Source organism: Tachypleus tridentatus, chromosome 6, assembly GCF_004210375.1.
Source record: "Tachypleus tridentatus isolate NWPU-2018 chromosome 6, ASM421037v1, whole genome shotgun sequence".
In the NCBI taxonomy this organism is placed as follows: Eukaryota; Metazoa; Arthropoda; class Merostomata; order Xiphosura; family Limulidae; genus Tachypleus; species Tachypleus tridentatus.
In genome coordinates this window covers 136828600-136851360 of record NC_134830.1, presented here as the reverse complement: position 1 = coordinate 136851360, position 22761 = coordinate 136828600, and the positions used below count along the sequence as shown (strand labels likewise).

The 22761-nt window shown below is 33.9% G+C and overlaps 1 protein-coding gene across 1 annotated transcript in view; it reads right to left on the bottom strand.

Annotated features, from left to right (window-relative positions):
* Positions 1–22761, bottom strand: part of LOC143253780 (G protein-coupled receptor kinase 1-like) — a 93126-nt gene that overhangs the window by 48095 nt on the left and 22270 nt on the right. Inside the window, exons 2-3 of the mRNA XM_076508137.1 lie at positions 15816–15892; positions 7769–7842 (exon numbers count right to left, since the gene is read on the bottom strand). Of these exons, the coding sequence (XP_076364252.1) occupies positions 7769–7842; positions 15816–15892 (151 nt within the window). The remainder of the gene's footprint in view (positions 1–7768; positions 7843–15815; positions 15893–22761) is intronic.

Sequence of the window (22761 nt, the reverse complement as noted above, 5' to 3'; positions counted from 1 at the left end):
TTTAATTATAATGTAAAAAAACAAAACAAACTGGATCCAGTGTATATTTTACATATAAAAAGAAATTATGTAGACGTAAAAAATAAGGTCATTGACTTTTACTTTCTGAATCCATTATCGAGTGTAATTTCTCTTATAAAAAAAAAAATGTAGACACGTGGCTGAGTATGTGAAGAGCTGTCGCGAGCGAGAAGGCACGTGCTCAGTCAGTGCTGGCTCTTTTGAGTATCTGCTTAAAATGCTAATAATTTACATACAAAGAAATAGCCAACGAACAACTATATAAACTGTCAAACATAGAAATAGAGCGGTAAAAATAATTTCTGTTGTTGACTAAAGATTTTTTTGTAAACGAGTGTTTTTATGCAAACACCACTTTCAAGTGAGTATTATGCCTTTGAAATTCATAATACAAAAGCTACTTTAACCAGAAAGTTATTTTACATTGACTAAAAGAGCACGGATGTAATAAATACAAAAATGTAATTTTATTATATCTATCAAGCAAAATAATATGTGCATAGCAGTCCATAATTCTGAACTGATAAATCACGGGGAAAACAGCTATCAACAGCACTCACCGTCAACTCTAGGGCTATATCTGTAGGACCGAATAATGAAATTTCCACTATCACTGTATGACATAATCAAGACCAAAAATGAACGATTTTACTGACCACTAGAGGTCACTCCTAGCTCTAAATCAACCAAGTCAATAGAGGTAAGTATATAAAATTCTTCTTTGCTGAAAATTTGTTTTAACTCTTTTTAAAAATGAAGCGCAACCCCTCCAAACCTCCATTCAAATCCGACCACCCTATAAAAACAAATAGAGCGGTCCACACATTAAATCTGTAAAAAAAAAATTGCATATTAGTAATTAACAAGTTCAGGGATTTCATACTATTGAAAGTGGTAATTCATGATTTACTGGGTGCGAAATAATTCAGTAACGTCAGAAACTAAAGAGCACAACGTCTAAAAAAAAATTCACGTCAGCGAAACTGTTGTTCCAGGGAGAGCAGGAACTATCTATTGAGCTGACATATCCAGTTCTCCAGAATAGTAGTTTGGAAAGCTTGGTATGTTCAAGCCATACATCACCACTACGACAGCTTCGTGGAGCGGCAGTAATTATTGACGTTAGAGTACATTAGTATTCTTCTTATTAAAACTGAGAACAGATATGGTATAATAATGTGTTTGGATTATAGCGTCGCTGACAGAACGTTACAGGTAACGCCACGTTTACTAACGTTAATCATACTTTATATGTAAATATCTGGCTATTTTAGTGCAGTGGAATGTTGTAACTGCAAATCCTGGCAACATATTTAGTTAATGTTTAATTTGATTTCCCAAAATGTACCGTGCAATGCCACCCCGTGATTATAATGGCTGGGGAAGCTGTCACAGCCCTTAGTGAGAAAGGACATTCATACGATGAGATTCTTTAAACAAAGTAATGCCAATAGCCACAACATTGTTAAAAATATAAGGAGGCATTCAATAACCTCAATGGAAGTGTAGTATTCTCAGGTGAACTGATAACTTCAAAACACTGACAACAAAACAAAGTAAGATTCAGCGCAAAAAGCCATGCAAAGTCAAAACCGAGTCTGACGAAGACGAGACTGGGCCATCAGGAACTGCACACAAATCTTTACGGAATACGAACAAACAAATTCACAGAACGAAAGACAGTGTTTCTTGTTCAGTTTTGAAAAGATAGACAATGTAAATACTAAGTCACTATATTAAATACCCACATCTCACTACCACTGTAGCTGCATTACCTGCGTGACTGTTGGCCACTGAACAGATAACAATAGGGAGAGTATATCCCCAAGACATCCTAAGTCTTTAATGTTAAATATAGCTTTCCAAATCTATAGTGTATTAAACTAAGTAACGCCAAGTTTCAGAACCAACTCTTTAATGTCTAAAGTACTATTACCTAAATTGGAGTAACATCTGGTGTTCTTTAATAATACATAAGCTATACAAAAACTTGTTTGCATTAAAAACCACATCTCAATAAAAAAACAACAATCCTGTCTCTAAATTAGAGGTTGTACTTACGAAGGAGAACCAACTAACCCGTTTTTTTTATGAAGCTGGACATATCTTCTGGTACCATTAACAATAATCTGAACTAGAACAAGTCCACATACACCCTCCCAACATAAAAAAAGACGTGTTCGTGAAAAACATGTCCAAAATAGGAACATCACCAACACCTCATGGCTTGTACATCTTAACCCACAACCCGATACATTAACTATAGGGATTTGCCTACCCCAAAACAGCAACGGTTGTAAAGTTGCTATCACCAGAATAGCAAGATTATATATAACTAGAATTTTTATTATGCTTTTGAAGACAGACTGAATATTTTAGGCTACCATGTAACATATTAACTGTCCATGTTAACCAAAACAGTCTACTCCAATGAACAAACAGTAAACAAAACTGTAAAAAATGTAATGCACGCAAAATACATTTAATGTTCCATATCACACATTTAGTAGGTTGAAACGTCATTTCCAAAATACGTCCCTAACGGAAAATGTAGGAGTGTAGATTAACATGGTAGTTGCCATTATCCAAGTTAATTTATAATTAAGGGATTATTCAATGTTTATTAGAAACATAAAGGTGCTTTGCTGGCCTACTTAAATCGATCTTGCTATTCCAGTATAACATACAATTCCTTTAAACAATTACAATCTGTTCTAATACAGTTAATCACTGAAATATTATTGTTTCTATAATGGATATAAAAGCTCAACATCACGGCCTGTATTAGTGATTTTCAACTAAAGCAGCGCAAGTAATGACGAGCATGTTAACTGTACGTAATCAATTTTAATTTAACAAAAAACACCATTATAACTGCCTATCACAAATAACACGCGTTCAGTTATGAATTTTTAATCATGAGGTTATGAAAATATTCAACAGATGGCAGCAATAGAAGATTAATCCATTAATCTCGCGAAAAAAAATCTCATTAAAAAATCATATTAGTGATATTTAGAAATTCACGAAGAAAAAAAAACCAACAACGTTTATTTAGAAATGTTTAATATAATATTTTCAGCGCGTAAAATTTCAGAATTTCTTAGTTTGCTGGGATTGAGAATTTAGTTATTTTTACTAACTTTATATGGGAAAAGAACGCCACTAAATTATGTGTAACGACTTAATGAATAATCATTATTTATACACTTAATGCGTAACACATTTATCGTCATCAAAATAAATGAGTACAACAGTAAGCCTACTTGTGCAAACATTAACATGAAACTTCATAATGTTATAACGTATTAGCCTTACCCTGTCAAAATGATAAATTATCTACGGAAGTTTATATAAGAACAGAGGTATACTCAATATATCTATAATAAAGCTCTTCCCACTGAATAACCCATTTATTGAAGGTGTTTTTTTACTTTGAAAAAACACGTAGCTAATTCTTAATTGTAAGTCAATGAATCAACCTTGACGTTTATAAAAGACAATTGACTGCGGTTGAATAATGTGGGAAATATACGTCACTTGTCCGGGTTGCCGAAATGTTAAAAGAGTCATAAATGTAAAACAAAAGCGCTCATGCTGTACATTACGTATCTCTGATAAAAAAAAAAAAGCTTTGTTGGAAAGCGAAATAAAGTGTTTTCCTCGTGTTTCAATAACTATGCTCACGGAAATGAAACTCACGAACTGTGTTGCAATACAAAAAAAAAGTAGCTATTCACTAAACTGAACTGACGTCATTACCCAAAAGGTAACTTACAACAGGATATAGGCTTAAAAAAGATATGTATCCATATGGTTCATGTCATCTACTTTGTAAATAATATATATTTAAATTTCTTAGTACACATCGTTTGGGTTTATAATTATATGAAAATTCCCATATATGTGTTTTAAATGTATTACTATAATAAAAATTATAGTACAAAAAATTATACGTCTTTTTTTTCTGCTCGACAGTTTTTATACTCTCGACAGAAGAGATATAACTGTGCTATTGTTTCGCATGGGGTAATTAAAGTTATATTCTTTATTTGATAAGATTTAGGTTACACCAATGTTTGGCAAATTAATAACACCGTCTTTTTTACCTTTGCCGTTTCACTGTCGATACAAACAAGTGCAAAGGCCTTAATGTTAAAATCGATTTTGTTCACTTGAAACGTTTTGCCAGACACCAATTATTTAAATGGTTATCAATAACGTTTAATTATTTATGTATGTTATATCGCTGTAAAAAAACATGTTATCCAACAAATTAATTCCGTACTAGAACAGAAAAATAAACGTTTTAAAAATTTATTGCGACTTGAAGTAATACTAAATGTTTAAAAACACATGGGAAAAGAAAAATACACGAAAATATCTTTAAGCCTTTTGATTTAACAAAATAAAATTTTTCTATACAGACTCGTATTAAAACATTTGTACTTTATGTTCATTTATAAATATATGCATTATACAAATTACGTCAAAAAAATTCACATTTCTACTTGATATAACACATTCTTCATACACTGAAATTCACTTCAACATTGCTTATTTTTAACTTATTCAGTATAAATATCTGTTCAAAGCTAACAAATAAGTAAACCAGTATTCACTTCAATAAACTCGGAAAGTCGACTATACTGTCAGATTACGACATAGGTAATCGGTTTCTAACGAAAGTTGTTTAGCTTTGTTTTTGAAATTCGCACAAAGCTACTCGAGGGCTATCTGTGCTAGCCGTCCCTAATTTTGCAGTGTAAGACTAGAGGGAAGGCAGCTAGTCATCACCACCCACCGCCAACTCTTGGGCTACTCTTTTACCAACGAATAGTGGGATTGACCGTCACATTATAACGCCCCGACGGCTGGGAGGGCGAGCATGTTTGGCGCGACGCGGGCGCGAACCCGCGACCTTCGGATTACGAGCCGCACGCCTTACGCGCTTGGCCATGCCAGGCCTAAGTTATTTAGCAACTAAGCAATTGTTTCGCACGGAATACATCTTTTTGAAATTTTCATAATAATCGAATTTCAACTTAATGTTTTCTTCCTGTGAGAAAACTGTTTCAAATTCTACTCTGCACTGAGATCTTATAGTAAACACATTAATAGTTTTATATATTTATAAAAGGCTCATGTTTTTCTACAAACAGAAACTAATAACCGACAAGAACATTAAAACTATCTGAAAATGATAATGTCACGTGATATCGCACGCTCGTTGAACAGAATAAAAATGACTTAGCGAACAAAAATCATTAGCTGTGAAACAAACATGTTCTCAATCGTTTTTTGGTTTTTTTATTCACACATGCTTTCAAACTCTTTACATAGTTCTGCATCTAGTTATAAATTTGAGACGGAACTTTGTGCATAGTTTTGAATTTCGGTAATTTTAACCATTATGAACTATTTCCATGCTGAAAAACTGGGCGAAAACCTGGCTAGGTTCTTCCTCAGCCAATTTGGTCGTTTAATTTGGTGAGGCGATCTTCATGGTTTCATTAAGTTGAAATAAATAAGTCCAAGGTCTTGGGTCCCCCCATTTTTCTGTGAATGAAACTTGTCCGATGACGTGGAATCCTGAAAAGGTTCAACTCGGCCTAGAGTTGCATAAGATTACAAGCAAAGGTAGTTCGACATTACATGTATTCTTGTACACCAGCGTATGAAGGAATTATTATACAGAATCTCTTCGATTCACGTGGTTCTTATGGAACAACAATGTAGGTTTTTTACTCTCGTGTCATATTTATACTAGACTTTGCACTGCGAATCCACTCAAATCTCCATTTATATCAACTTACCCGTTTGGTCCAATTCCCCTGAGAATACGCACCTACAACAACTTAAGACAGTAAAGCAAAGATCTGGTCTCTCCTTAGGTTAACAAAAGACAATCAAATGTTTGAAAGCTAATTTCATACACAATATAAATAGTTTACAATAGGTAACATGATCAATTGAACGTGTATTTTACAATACACACAAAAAACCGTGGAACAGCCGCGAGAGTTACGTAAAAGTCCAACTTAGTAGTTCTGAAAAATCTCACCTATTTACATATTTAAGTGCCTATTCCTGTATGCTTTGACTAAAAGTCGCACATGTAACATATTAAGTGTGAAGTGAGAAAAACAACAAGTTTCTAGTATTCAAGCAAGATCCTCTACAAAACAATATTTATATTACGTTAAGAAATGACCATTGTTTTTATGATAAACAAATAAAATAAAAGTATTCAAATTTTATAAAGACAAATGAGGACCGTTATATACCCCACCCAGCTAGCTAAACTAATAGTTTTAATGCTACAAAATGTATTGAAACAAGAAAATCAAAACTGCAAAAACTGAGTTATTTACAACAAAATAATTTATCCCTGCTTTATCTCAGACTAACAATTTCAGTGATTTGCTAAAACAGGGATAATTTTGTTTTTAAACTTTAACTTTCTAAATTTTTGTAGTTTTAACATTACTGCTTTAATACTTTTTGTTATAATTGAAAATTTTCATATTACTACAGCTACCTAGGTTATACATTTCTTTACTGTATAAAATTTAACAGTTTGTTGTTATACTTGTTTGCGTCGTTTCTACTGCCTATATTTTTGTGCGCCAGCTATACCAACAGAATCTCTACAAACGTATCATCAAATCTAATTATACACTCAAGATATCGCATCGTTCGTTTTATACAGTATACTCTTCGGTACAAAAAAGGAATAATTGAAATCATACTTGGAATAGTTCTGTAAAAGAGATAGAGATTTGAGGTTATCGTTTTTTCTCCTTGTTTGGAAAAAATCGCTTAATCAAGATGACAATTCATTGAAAGAATGAAATGTTGATTCACTCCATGAACAGATACATATCAATTCAGGCGGCTTTATAAGTACAATAAGCGTAGGTTTTTCTCGGCCAATACTGTGAACTAGTTATTGTTAATATTGAGATATTTTAAAGGTGGTTCTGAAAGGACGATTTTTATAGCCACAATTGTATCATTATCCCTAGTATTACGCAATACCTTACTTAATGATATGTAGAACTTATCAGTCGATATCCGATATCACAAGAAAAATACAAATAAGAACATTAGAACTATGCTGAAAGTTTGATATACAAGTATACACCTACGTCGTTGAATTCTAAATAAAAAAATATCAGTCAATTATAATTGACAAAAAAATTCCCTAATCTTATACAATGTTGAATTTTAACATAGATTCTGCCATACATGCCTCAGATGTATTAATCAAGATTATTCAGAAATACGATATTTAAAGGAGAACTCTGAAATTTATAAAATATTTTACCTTATAAATACTCGTAGTAAGAAATCAAATAGTGCCTATGTAACCTCCAAGTTAAATATACACTCACTTTAAATGATCCACACAAGTGAATGTGAGACGCTAGTAATTCGACAAAATAACTGAAAGACTAAATGGGTCCTAGACTATTTCGTACAAGTTCTGATTAACTCTCATAAATACTCTGGTTTTTATAACCTAGGCCTTTTACGAAGTTTATTTAACATCTGAATATAATATATTTCTGAAACTATGCCTAATCAAAGAGAGAATCGAAATACTTAAAAAAAAGTAAATTCGCTTGAAAGCCAAAGTTGCAAGTACTTCCATAAGGAAATATTTATTAAAAACAATAGTGTTTTATTATAAATAAAACTAACTTAAATGTGCAAAATACAAAAAAAAAAAAAAACTACTTACCTCTTCGTAAAACTGTACATGGGGAATAGGTTCATCATAGTGAGTTTCACAGTATTCTTTAAAAAGGAGGTAACCTAGAATAATCAGTGAAGTATTAGGATAAAAAACGTCCTGGAAACTAAACACCTTAAGAACATACGTGACTAATCTTCATTTATATCATTAAAAGACACACGAGAAAGAACGATATTCCTCTGATAGTTACATTTGTCACGTAAGACTATATGATCTGTTTGATATTGGTTTGTCACTTGCATCAGAAAGGCAATCTCTTCACGCTGGGTCGTGACTTTTGCCAGTAAGACACTTGAATTTCGATAGTGAATTAATTCTTAAGAAACTTTTATTTTCAATTCATGGCATTTCCCTTGTTTTGAACAGTAGTAAAAAACGTACGTACAAATTCTACAATTATTTGGTGGTTAATGAATACAAAATTTTAAAATCCTACAATTTTCAACTAATAAATTAAAATGACACTTGTGCAATATTGCATATATAATTAAAGAGTGCTACAACGTTAAAATAATCATTTTATTAAAAACGGGGACCAGTCCTTTAAACAAAACTGTTTCTCTCACATCACTATCTACTACTAAATAATATCGTACTTACTGATTATGATACTTCGAAACAAAAATTATAAACAGAATCTATCTCTGACCTTTCTCTTACAGTATTGTTGTATGATACTATTCTATATTTTCTCTAATACTTCTTGGTTTATAAACCCTGAGTTTGAGCAATAATTTGAGGTTTATCCCAAACTATTTTATGGATCGTTTCACTTACTTGCTTTTATAACAGCAGTTCTTTCTTTCACAATCAGATTCATGTTCTGATAAACTCAATTGCAAGTTCCTTTTAGTTAACCCTAGATATATCCTGTTAGCTTCACATTTTATATCTTGTTTTTAAAAATATCCACTTTCACTGTTAAGTAATACATAATCTTTGTTATTACAATACAATAAAACCTTTTATTTTTTCTTTTATGGCCTTCTTGTTTTCTTATTGTAATTCTTTTGTAGTCAAATTCACTAAATTTTTGTATAGCCTCCTAATTCAGCTAATTACAGATGTAAAAACAATCTATTTAATATGATAGGAAACAGACTTGAGATTGACGATTAATTAACAAAAGCTGTTTACAGATGTTATTGAGAACTATTTGAATGGCTCGAAATAAGATTAGTAAAGACAATGAAAAAATTCGATAGTTGAATAACATTCCTCAGAAATTACTTAAGAGAAAAAGTGAAAAAAGGTTGTTAAATATAAATCATCGTAGAAGTGAATATCAAAGCTACACGAGAGCTATCTGCACTAGCCGTCCCTAATGTAGCAGTGTAAGACTAGAGGGAAGGTAGCTAGTTATCACCACCCACCGCCAACTCTTGGGCCACTATTTTACCAACGAATAGTGGGATTGACCGTACATTATAACGCCCCCACGGGTGAAAGAGCGAGCATGTTTGTTGTGAGGAGGATTCGAACCCTCGACCCTTAGATTACGAGTTGAGTGCCTTAAACATCTGGTACGCCAGGCCAAGTGAATAGCATTAATAACTTGGAAAACAATGAGTTATAAACGTAAGAAGTGACATATTACTGGGGGAACGTTCTGTATGTTTCGATACAGTACTGGTTCGTCTTTTGGTACAGTCTGCTGAAGAAAGCAGACCAATGTTCTATCAAACATGTAGTACGTTCCTTCAGTAACAAATCACTTCATTACGCTTACAAGTCATTGTTTGCCAACTCAGAACTTTATTAGCATAAAGTGCTTCCTCACTCAATCATTGTAAAGGTTAAAACCTATAGGGAAAGACTTGACGGAAACTTTTAAATACTGTGATCCCTTAAATGGCTTATGCCGCCATGATTTCTGAATTATCCATTGAGGTGTGTCCATTAAGGCTTACTGGTGTTGTATTACCCCAAACGACGACATGCAAACGACATTAATACTTACACAACATCTTGTCACCGAACAACACGAATTTCAAGATGAACAAGAAAAACAAACAAACAAAAACAAAGCAACAAGTCGTTATCGGAGAGCAAATTTTATGTAGTAATTTAGGAAACTATCTAATACAGGTTGTTTGGTATGAAAGGTGTAAGATAACAAAAGCTAAACCATTCCGTTATGCTCCACATAGCTCTGTTCATACACGAACTAGTGTATTTACCGATAACCCTAGCTTTTTAGACTCGCGTTTTTTTATTTTATTGATAAAATGGTCTGGTACATATCAACCTTTTTACAGAAGCAACGTTTTTGCATTAAACTAATATTGGTTCATCGAATGACACGTTCTTATAGTGCTTCTCCTGAATGTCCATTTTTCAGTCCTTAACAACATGTTTGTGGTCACTTACAGGGAACTTAAATTTTGTCCAGAAATTTAGCTTTTATTACTTGCTACAGGGTTCAACAAAATTAAAACATTTTACTTTGAAGCAGCCAACAAGAAAGAATAATTTTCTCCATCTCCACAGTTTGGTACAAATGTGTATGACCTAAATTATAAAACAAAAAACTACCTCTCAATATTATAAAGCTATAATACTGAACAGTTACTAAATAAATAAATTTAAAAATCATCTCAGAGATTCGCACTGAAATATATATTAATTTAAACTTTAAAACATCGCATACAACTGAAGCCCATCGGAGATATTCCTGGCCCCCGTGTCCCCCCCCCAATATGCCTCCTAATGGCCAAAGTTTATTCTTTCCAAATTGCATTTCATTCTTGTTACCTATGCCCATTATCCACCATTCTGTCTCTTTCATTCTTTTATCTTATCCTCTTCTTTCCTTCCTTTTCTTTTCGAGATCTACCTCGTTCCGGACACTGTGGTACCAGAAGCTTTCCCGCCCCCCACATGTACAACATAACAACATACACGATTTTTTTCAGACATCCTAACAAAAAAATAGCCAATAAACCATCAAATCCTACTCTTACTACGGCGATATTTACGTCTAAGTAGTCTGAACTTTAGGAAATATGAAATAATTGAATTTTTCAACAAGACACCTTATGGAATGAACGGGCAGGTTAGGGAGTCCTAGGGTTCAGAAACAGACATGATAATATTGAATTACTGACCAATGGAGGGAAGGTACGACAGTCAGCAGCACTCTCCACCACAAGGGCCTTGTCCGGATATACGAATCGAATAACGGAATTGACAGTCACTTTTATAAGGCACTTGCACGTAACATGTAAACAATTTGAACATCATTCATGTTTCAAAGATTTACACTTCTCTTGTGAAAGTTTCCGTCATCTCCACCCGCGATTAATGTGCTTCATTTCAATCACTGCACGTGGCGATGACGGTACATAGAATTAAAAATTACATATATGCAGAAGTTCGGAATATAAAGTTGATTATAGTGTGAGGTTTGAACATTCTAAGAAAGTGTTTGTTGATTTCAAATGCGCTATCCTAAAAATCAAACCATGATAATGGATTTTAATGGCATCCTAACAGTGGCATTTTACGAGATCCTAGGACACATGTCATGACAGTGGTGTTTGAACGCACTTTGATTCTCAATTTCAGACAACGGTTCTGTTGAAACACCGACGAAACTTTGAGGCAGTGTTAAGGTTTCTGAATAAAATTCCACAGGCACCATTTTCCACCTTTCTAACTACAAAGTTATGTCTGTTCTTTTGGATATTTCAGATGACAGATGAAAACCAAAAGGGAATTTGATTTACTATAAAAAAAACAAAAAAACGCATTATCAGAAAACAGGATTCCAGCCAGGTGGCGCTACAGTTCTATTCTTCATGCGAAAAGGAACTATCAATCCCTTAAATTGTACCTTGTAGTTTAGAGCCGTCCTTAACATGATACATTGTAATTAATTCCTGAAACTGCATAATGAAGAACAGCTGGATATTCCACAGAACAGCTGATAAAGGTGACAGTCAGTTATCAGTTTGTTTCCGTGACATTTTCATTCCATTTTACTCTTTGAGACGCCCAGTTTTCATCTTTCAATACATCATCTTCTCGAGATTGCATCCGTTCGATTTTTATTATCATTTCAGAAAACTTAGTGAAATAACGTAACTGCCTAAGAACGACAACCTGTTTCATTTCCACCAGTAGATAAGCCTTTTTCCTTAAAATAAACGATTAACTACGCTCCGTACTATTTATTAAACGTGGAAACCCAGCAGTATAGAGACAAATTAGGCTTTGTTTTTTCTACGTCATCATAAGAACCTTTAAGAAAATCCAAGATGTGCAACACGGTTTTAGTTATTAGTACGTAACTGGTATATCAGAAAATAAAGTATCCCGTTACCAAAATAAAAATAGGAAAATATAAAACTGTTAAACTTTGAGAAAAGATTAAACGTTAAAGAATAAAATCCGAAACACGTTTTGTGGAGTTTTTATAAGACGCATTTCACCTATATGTATATTATACGTGCTAACTGTTCAATTTCTATCACGATGAACAGATGTTCGAAATAGGCTTAACATTTACTAATAAGCTCACCTAGTGGCTATATCTTGCAACTAGTTGTTACACAAACAGTGGTTTCTACGCTAACCACATGTGACACGATCGCCGCCACCCCTGGGCAAATGTTTTCTTTGCCGACCTTTTCTGTAAAACAGTCGAGCAACTGTTACCCATTGTTGACTGGTTTAGCGCTGAACTGCAATAACCAACATACCACCCACCAGGTGAAGTATTATTTACAAATGTTACGTATATGGAAATCGCAGAAAGTTTCGAAATAAAATGGCACAGCTTTTAAAGCAAGGTTTAATATTTTCCTGTTATTTGTGATGACGAGAAACCCACTTGAAGTAAAAATGTATCTCAGGACGGCTGATATGGGTGTTAACACTTTTATTAAAATATAGTAGAGAACAACGTTTCAACCTTCTTAGGTTAACCTGAAGATGACCCAAGAACGTTGGAACGTTCTCTACTTTCTCAGTAAAAGTGTTAATACCCTTACCAGCCGTCCCGAGATACATTTTCCTATCATGTTTCAGCAAATTTGACCAACGAAAGTTATTTTTCGAGAATGTTCTCTGGCTTCAGAATCATTAGAGTGTAATGACTAAAGTTTCTTGTTCTTCACCTTTAAATGATTTATTCTCAAATACATTTTACAAAATCGTCACCAGGGGATGAAACATGCTCGTGGGCAACTGGGTAAGTATCAACACACAAAATTGAATATAATTGTAACGTTCTAATTACCATGGAAACTTTCTGACAAGTATATATATATATATATATATATATATATATATATATATGGGCAGACGGAAATACACGATCAAAACAAATAAATTGTTTGTTTTCTTGTTTCAGAATATCGCCCAAGATTTCATAGGAACTATCTGTGAAGTCGTCCCTAATTCTTATTGACAGAGTAGGGGGGAAGGCACTTGGTCAACAGCACCAACCGCTATCACTTGGGTATGGAATTGGACTAATACTATCCATGATGCATCCAAAGCCCCAACGTGCAGTTTGTGTTTACGTTGCAACGGGTCACGAACAACGAACCATCAGATTCAAATAATAGGGATGCTCGATACTAGGCCTAGACCAGCTGAAGAAATAGACGGGTGTCACATTAAACAACTTTAAATATTTCTTATCTCGGATCAGAACAAAATAACTTTATTGAGGGGTTGAGGCCCTCCTGCTATAGATAAAACTACATTGTGCATTTTATATTAAGATTCACTCAATAAATCGACTGAAGGTAATTTGATTACAATGGAGGCTTAACAGCTGGTTTCACATACTTAAAACTGTTGGTATAATAACTTCATTCGTGGATACTGAGAAAGAAAAAGTAATACACAGTGGTTTATGCAAACTAGTTGCTTTCTCCATGGGCTATTACTTTAAAATAATGGACAAATAACCTAAGAGACCCTTTTGTATTCTAAACAAACAAGTCTGTACGCATTTAGCCTAACACTGCAAAACTCTTGGGTTACTGGCACCACACACCCGGGCCACCTCAGGGGTGAAACTGATCTTACAAAATCATATATTTGTACAAACTTCGTACTGGATACAATACACAGTTTTCTCCATTAAACTTGTAACTGTGCATCATACACAGATAAAAAGAGTAAACTTATATTTTACTAAAAGAATTAAAACTTATTTTGGGCATAATTTGTGTGTGTGCATGTGCAATGTAGCACCATACATATGGGCTCTCTGTGCTGTGCCCAGAGCAGGAATCAAATTAAAAATATTAATACTACAAACCTTAAAACTTACTGCTGAGCCACCCAGAATAAGGAAATAATTTGTGGCAAAAGGTGTAATAAAAATTGGACAACAAAATTGCAGAAGTTATTTGAAAATATTACTTTACATTTGCATCTGAGCAATAGTGAATAAATAAAACAACTACACACACAACATATAAAACACTTTTCTTTGTGAACTGGATAAATGATAAATGTTTACAAATATCACAATTTTTGGTTTTTAATTTATACAATCTCCATGTAAAACCGAAACGCTCTTGCTGCTACAGAATAACGGCTACTCACTCGAGAACACACGATGAGCGTCATAAACAAAACCTGTAACAACAGTCTACTCAGAACTAGTATTATCAGGTTGGAGCAGCTTTAACCATATTGACAGCAGAGCTCTAGAGATAAGAATAGTTTACATCCAACTAATATGATACATTTGAAGTAATGTAACACAAGATACACAACTTGTGCATATACCAATCCAAATCTACATCTTCCTTATGTCACCGTTTATTAATCCTATGGTATAAAGAAAAATTAAGCAACAAAAGTAACAAATACAACTTGGAAAGCAAAATGGATTAGAAAATTACCACACTAGGGATAAATTAATTACAAATAAATAAATAATGTGAGGCCATTAGTTCATTATGGTGACTTTAACCTACTTAGGAAAATTAGATAAAATACAAAGGTTTTAGAGTCCACATTTATAAAGAAAAAATACTATTAAGTTAATCTATTACACACACACACAAAAAATAGTCATTTACATTAGGGATATAATTCTATGATTGCACTACATAGAAATAAAGTGCTGACTCATTTACAAAGGTGGTTCCTCTGATAATGTATTATATAGAAAATGTTGGTATAGGTTAATTTACATATGGATAAACAGTCTGTGAAAATAGTATTAAAAATCTAGTTTTATATTCATAATAGCACCCGGCTTCACTAGGGGTATCAGGTTGATATATAATAGATTGTTTGTTTTTGAATTTCACGCAAAGCTACAAGAGGGCTATCTACACTAGCCATCCCTCATTTAGCAGTGTAAGACTAGAGAGAAAGCAGCTAGTCATCACCACCCACTGCTAATTCTTGGGCTACTCTTTCACCAATGAATAGTGGGATTGACAGTCACATTATAATGCCCCCATGGCTGAAAAGGCAAGCATGTTCAGTGTGACAGGGATTCAAACTTGCAACCCTCAGATTACAAGTCGAGTGCCTTAACCACCTGGCTATGCCGGGCCTATATTCTACATGACTGTGTGTGTATTCTGAACCTATTGTAGCATAGAAGAAGTCAAACAGTTTAAACATTTTTATTTTCCAGGAACATAAAAATGCCATAAAGAAAGTACAGCAAATTAAGAATTATTTATTATAAATAATTTTCATCATGTTAAATATTTGCTATTTATTTTGATATCAGAACCTATTACAATTTTTTTGATCTTTTCAATGCTTCAGGTTGGACAGTATTAGTTGTTTTCCCAAAGAACTCACTAATAGAGATACAAACATGCTTTATAACAATATTGTAATTATTATAACTCATAAAATTTACTCATTTTTCTATCAGTATTATGGTGCAACAGTTTTGGCTAAATAAATTAAGACAATGTGAATGACACATGCTGAAGTCAATGCTTTACTTACATTGTTGTATGTCCACAAAGTGTCAATTAGTAACTTGGATAACAAGTTAACAACATTTATAGATAGCATACAAGCACGTGAAACTTACCTAGCCTCTGGTTGAATATCTTATCAAATGTTACTTCCCCCATTTTCTCAAGATGTTTGTGCATAACACTACGAACACTGTAAAACAGATAAAATAACATGTAGTTATATACAAATCACTTCATAAAAAAAGTGAGATAGCTTTCAAAACCTGATTATTTTACTACTCATATCTGTCAGATAAAATGTGTGTGTATATTGAATTATATTTATTGTAACCATAAATTTTAAAGCCATGAACAAAACATATTAAAATTAAAATATGCTGCATATTTTTAAAAGATCCAAGAGTACAAGCTACAATATGGGATTATAAAATGTATCCTAGGTTTTGGAGGTGACTGCTGAAGTAGGACCCACATTGAGGTGAGGATACACCATCTATCAATCTTAACCTCCACTTCACTAGTCTCACATATGATGATTAGAAATTTAGAAATTAGTTGATAAGCCTTTACAACCTTGATCTTTTTACAACACAAATATTCATATAGAGAGTTTAATTATACCAGGTGTTATTACTTAAAACCTTTTCTTGATTAACTTAACACAACATTGGTATTATCAGAACTATACATCTGATATTTCATTAGTAAAATATTGATTGTATCCAGGGTCACATTAAAATTATAGAAACAGAAAGGAAATTTTAGATTTGTGAAAAGATATGTGAAAAATTTTTATACATCTGATAAAACCTAAATTATTATACATTAGCTAGATTACCTGTCCCCTGGAGGGAAGTAATATAAACTAACGATTAATGAAAGTTTATCTTAGGATAAGTTGCTTCCCTTACATGTAATTGTAAGAAACACCCATAAAAACTGCAAAATGCATAACTGAAAATTTTTATGTATCTCTGTATGAGCCTAATGAACCACCATACTAATTCTGGTGAAGATCCATCCACATTCTATGATGTAGTTACATGGACATACAACAGACAGTACTGTTATATTTATACTGACAATGAAATTGGCACAGACCTTGTGTAGAATGAACAATTAAACAACAAAAATATACAGTTACTGTAATTTTAGATCTGCATATACAAAGAGTCTATGAAATGTTCTTTTATGTTTTATAACAATACAAAATTCCATGAGTTAAAATACATATTCTAAGAATGAAAATACACTCATTTTTATTGATATCACCAACTGATGCAGGTCACATTACAATACTCTTGTTAAACAAAGATGATTCTATCACCAAATGTCCAGTGAGACTCTGACACTTTAGTCAAAACCTAAACAGCTTGATTCAAATTTCCTTCCTGGAAGAAAGCTCAAAAAAATGTGAAATGTTTGATGTAGACTTCTTCAAACACTTCAGTATATAGTAATATATAAACATAAGAAAATGACAACCTCAGAATTCCATGTCACCCACTTTTGAAATGGCTCACAGAAACTGACCTTCATAATATAGTTGATGTCTACATGCACTGTTTTTCATGGTGGTGTGAACATGAGTCAAATTTTTACATTTAACCTTCATTCAGGATCAATGTCCAGGTGTTGTAAGGAATGTGGTGACCCATGTTGTACACCCACTCCTTTCTGGTGGTGGTTTATTTAACAAATCATACTAAAATACAATGTTATTTACAATTCTGTTTTATGTTATAAACAGATTTACTATTCAATACAATCTGAATAGTTCTAATTTTTGATTAACTTTAATCAAATAATACTTACCTAGTTGCTAATTAGTTAGACAGAAGTGAAGTCATTATTTAGCACAAAATGTTTGGCTAAATAGAAAAAAAACCAGGTAACAAAAATTTATGGGAGCAGTTGCAAATGCAACTAGCTGACAGTGCAATACAAACTTGGTGCAACAAGGATAAGATTTCAAAGTTATAGATACCTTCAAGAAATAGTGCCATGTGTGTTAAAACAGATGAGTTTAACTACAAATTTTCACTTACATGAGTTTTAAACTTTCTTAATTTATTCCTCATATATTCTAAATCATACATAAAATATACAAGGTAGCTTAGATTTGGTTTGTATTGAATTTGTGCAAAACTACACAAGGGCTATCTGTATCAGCTGTCCTTAATTTAGCAGTGAAAGACTAGAAGAAAGACAGCTAGTCATCAGCACCCAACACCAGCTCTTAGGCTACCTTTTTACCAACTCTTGTAGGATTGACCATCATATTATAATGCCCCACAGCTGAAAGGGCAAGTAAATTTCATGAGACAGAAATTCAAAATCACTATCCTCAGATTGCAAGTGGAGTACCCTAATCACCTAGCCATCATAGTAATCAAGGAAAATATTTTATCTACTCAAACCATGGGATATGGTGAAACAGTGAAAAATAGGGTTTATATATAAATTTAGGGTTAAGAAAACTTACAAAAAAGTACAATACAATTCAGGGAAATTAATAATTCCAGCACAAACAAATAGTTCTGTTATTTAACTTACTACTTTTTTTAAATTAAAGAGCTACAACAGCTGATAACTTTAATTTTTGTTAGGTCCAATAAAAATAGAATCTAAAGTTACAGTCGAACCTGAGACCTTAACATAAAGTTTAATGTTGTTTCAGGATGTGAAACAAAGCCACAAAAAATTTAAAACTGATAGATTAGAAAGAAGGCAACTAATCAAGGTACCCACAGCTAACAAACAACTCAAACGGTGATCTAGTAATGGGACTGCTACTCTCAAAGTGTATTCATGGCGGTGGGTGGTAATGACTAGCTGCCTTCCCTCTAGCCTTACACTGCTGAATTAGGGACGGTGAACGCAGATAGCCCTCGTACGACTTTGCGCAAAATTCAAAATCAAACAAACAGTCCGTTGAACGAGGCATCGACGCATAGATTTGCGCAAAATTAAAAAAAAAAAAAAACTTTTACACTAATCACTTTCCTTGAAATATGCTCAATTTGATAATCAGTGTTTCACTAACTTAACATTTGTGAAAAATATTAACCTTTATCAAGGTTTTGAACTTAAAATAATGGGGGGTGCTAAAGAATAACTTTCACATAATTTATAACATATTACAGTGTTCTTTAGTACCTCACAAAATGTTTTGTAAAAATTTTAAGAACTCACTACTTACATACTTAAAACATGGTATAAACTGGATTATGGCCAGGATGACCTTGTTCGAAGAGGTACAGAACAAAGAAGTGGTAGTGCTTTCTATCACCCACTTTCAATCTCCACGTTCCACACTACTTCGTGCTATTAATTAATTGGCGGTCATTGACTGCAGAAGTATTTTACGGGATGAAGTTGTAACGTCACAGGTCAAAGTAGGTAGTCAATATAACTCTTCATATCAGCTTTATAGCGGATGTTGTGGTTTCAACTGCACCCTAGTTTATGTATTATTAGAAAAGTGGTAGACATTTCTACTATTTGCATTCCTCCATACAGAGAACTAGTACGATCAATCTCTGATATATACACACACAACACATTAATGTGTCCTCCCCCCACACTGCTTGTATGTTGTGTTACAGAAACTGTAACGTGTGTACATTTTCTTAAATCGAAGCCAAATCGAGTTATCTACTGCGTCCGCGTCTACCAAGGGGAATCGAACCCCTAAGTTTAGCGTTGTAAATACGAATACTTACCGCTGCCACAGCGGAGAAAGAAAAATGTGATAGTTTATTTTGTTTGCTGTCAGAACGTGGCGCTATCTATTAATGTAGTTAATGTTAACCAACGTCTAGGATGATAAATGCTCAATAACAGTAATAGGGGTGATTGAGATTATGAATCCCCATTAACATACCACGTGTTCCAGACTCTCATCCCACAAATTTTATTATGATTGGCCCATCCACCTAGTAGTAGTTAGATAAGTTAGATAACTATACTAATCACTGTGTTGATTTTCGATTAGAGCAGTGATTAATATAGTTGAACATACTGCTATAATTTACAAATATTACATATAACACGTTGTTTCATCGGTTATCTACCCCTCACTCTTTATAAGGTCTTAAATCCAGTAGTGACCCACGATATTAGGCCACTAATGCTATTGAAGGTAGCATTAAAGAAGAAACAGAGTATACAACATATATAAACACTAGTTGTTAGCTTCAAACACTGTCAAAGATCGTTCATTTTTTGTTGATCAAACTTATCCGTATAATTGTCTGATAGAGAAAACTGACTTGCACAAACAAGAGACCGTGTACGTTAACTTAAACTTAAAAACTTGATTTTCACTACCTCGCTTTAGTTAATTTCCTACGCAGTTGAGGCGCAAGATTTGATAGAGGTTTCCTTTTTTGTTGTTCTGTTTTAAAACGGTTACAACGTACCCATCCGACCACACACAGACACACGAGTACTCGCGGATTTCAAGCAGTTACAAGTACATTCTGGCCACTCAGGGCTAATACATATCCCACTGATCTCGAGGTAATATACACACCTGTCTTTGCAAGGTCATCGACAAGACCTGTACTTGACCGTCACTTATCTGATAAAGAACACACCCTAAGTTATCTCACTTCTGGACTGTTTAAAACAACCTCTGTCAAAGTCTGCATACAGCTCCAACTGGAACATAAAAACTTGCCACACGTTTACGCAGGAAATATTCTTAACTAATCAGTCGAAACCTTGGTTTCTACACGCTTGTCATGAACTGTTTCAGTCGTGGAAGCCATGACTGGAGCCACATTATAACTGTGCACAGCATGACTGCCTCTACTTCTATACTCGTTATTGACGTGTTAACCAATCACAATATAAACTCAAGTGGCTAATCTGGTTCAGTTCATTTTCATACTATAATAGGGTGGAATTTCCACAGCATTTGCTTTTTATATCACTTTTCATCATTTCCATAATAACTATATCTAATACTACACTCCCACTGGCGTACTCAGCAGTTTGGTTTGAATTTCGCGCAAAGTTACACGAGGACTATTTGCGCTCGCCGTCCCTCATTTAGCAGTGTAAGATTAGAGGGAAGGTAGCTAGCTAGTCATTATCACCTACCGCCAACTCTTGGGCTACTCTTTTACCAACGAACAGTGGGATTAACCGTTACATAATAATGCCCCCACGGCTGAAAGGGTGAGCATATTTGATGGGACGGAGATTCGAACCCGAGACCCTCAGATTACGAGCCGAGCGCCTTAACCACCTAGTCATGCCGGGCCATTGGCTCAACGGTAACTAAGGACTTGTGACACTAAACATCAGGTTTCTATATCTGTGATGAGCAGAGCACAGACAGCCCAACTGTGCAGCTTTGTACTTAATAACAGCCAAATAAACCATTGATTCACGTATATATCAGGTTTGCCAGTACTTTGCTTAGAAGAAATAGAGTAAGATAGGGTTTTCGAAAGAGATGAAACAAGGCAATATAACTTTAATTTACAAATTATATATACAAGTTGCATTTGTACTACTACTTTACGATTTAAAAGACATATACATAGCGATACTCAGTGACTGGCTGGTTTTATTGGTCACTCTCTTTAACCCCACTAACATACCTACGACTGCAAACACGACACCACCATGCAGCGACAACTTCCACATGTCTTAATTATCATTAAACTTTTTTCGTAGCTTCAGTGTCTAAAGTAAAAGTGTATCACCAAGCGCGAAGCTGGGCTCCAGTTAGCATTTATATATATATATATATTTGTACTCTAATACTCTCCTATAAATCGTCAAGAAAACTTAAGGCTGTCATGTTGAACGTGCCGGAGTAGAACGAAATATTTCTCCTACTGACAAAAAGTCCTGTAATCTCACCTCATAAACACGTCTTCATTTTACCCCATTTCTTTCACTGACGTATCACCAATTAGAGGATACGGGCACAGGATCTCCTTACTTTGTCAATGACACGCCACGATCAAAATAATACACTCTAGACTATAAAAATACATAAATCATCGTGCAATGAAAACAAACCGAAGAAACTAGTGATGTTAAGCTTTTTTTTTTTTAATAAGGTTGCTGAAAAGCGTGATATGTTCACATATTATTCAGTTAAATACACAAAAACATTTCTCAAATGAGCAACTGTAATTCTAGGAAATTCCGCCAGTTAAAAAAACTACTATACGTGAGTATTTGAGAGTGCTAACCACACAGTTTGATTTCTTTCTTTTTTATCCAGCCCTTAACTTCTTATTTTGATTTAACTATCACACGAATGGTTCTGCTATGCCTAATTGGAATCATCAGCTGGCCAGAATAGTTTATTCTATTACAATCACTATAAACTGGATGCAATGTCATCGCGACTACAAAATGATTGACGTACTTAAACGGGTTAATGAATATTATTTATTGAACACTGAAAATAAAAAGTATAGACTTTTATAAAATACCCACAGGTTCGTTATTATTATTTATTCAAGTACAAACTTTCAGCGCCCCCCGCTAGTACAGCGGTATGTGTACGGATTAACAACGCTAAAATCAGGGGTTCGATTCCCCTCGATGGGCTCAGCAGATAGCCCGATGTGGCTTTGCTATAAGAAAACACATTCACTCACAAACTTTCAGCTTATAGCTCCGTTATCTCTTAACCGATTTGAGATACAAGTACAGGTTTGGTCTTAAGAGGTCAAACTCTTTCAACTGAGGTATTTGACCACACCCAAGGTTTCATACATTAATTTACCTTTATCTTACCTACAAGAGTTTCAGTGTAACGGTAAGCTATCACAGATCCTAATGAGTAATAAAACTGAATCGGGTAAATGCGCGCCGCCACGCTCGGTAGTGTTAGCGCACAAAATCTTAATCAAAAGAGAGAGAGGGAGGGAGATCTCGTACATTAATTTATTCTAATCTTGCCTACAAGAATTTCAAGTGTCGCAGATTTTGATGACTTGCTCTTGTTTCCTTTGACTACGAAGTTGATCGGGCGTTTCACAGATAGTTTTACGATTTCTGTAAATAATAAAATATTTTAAAGTA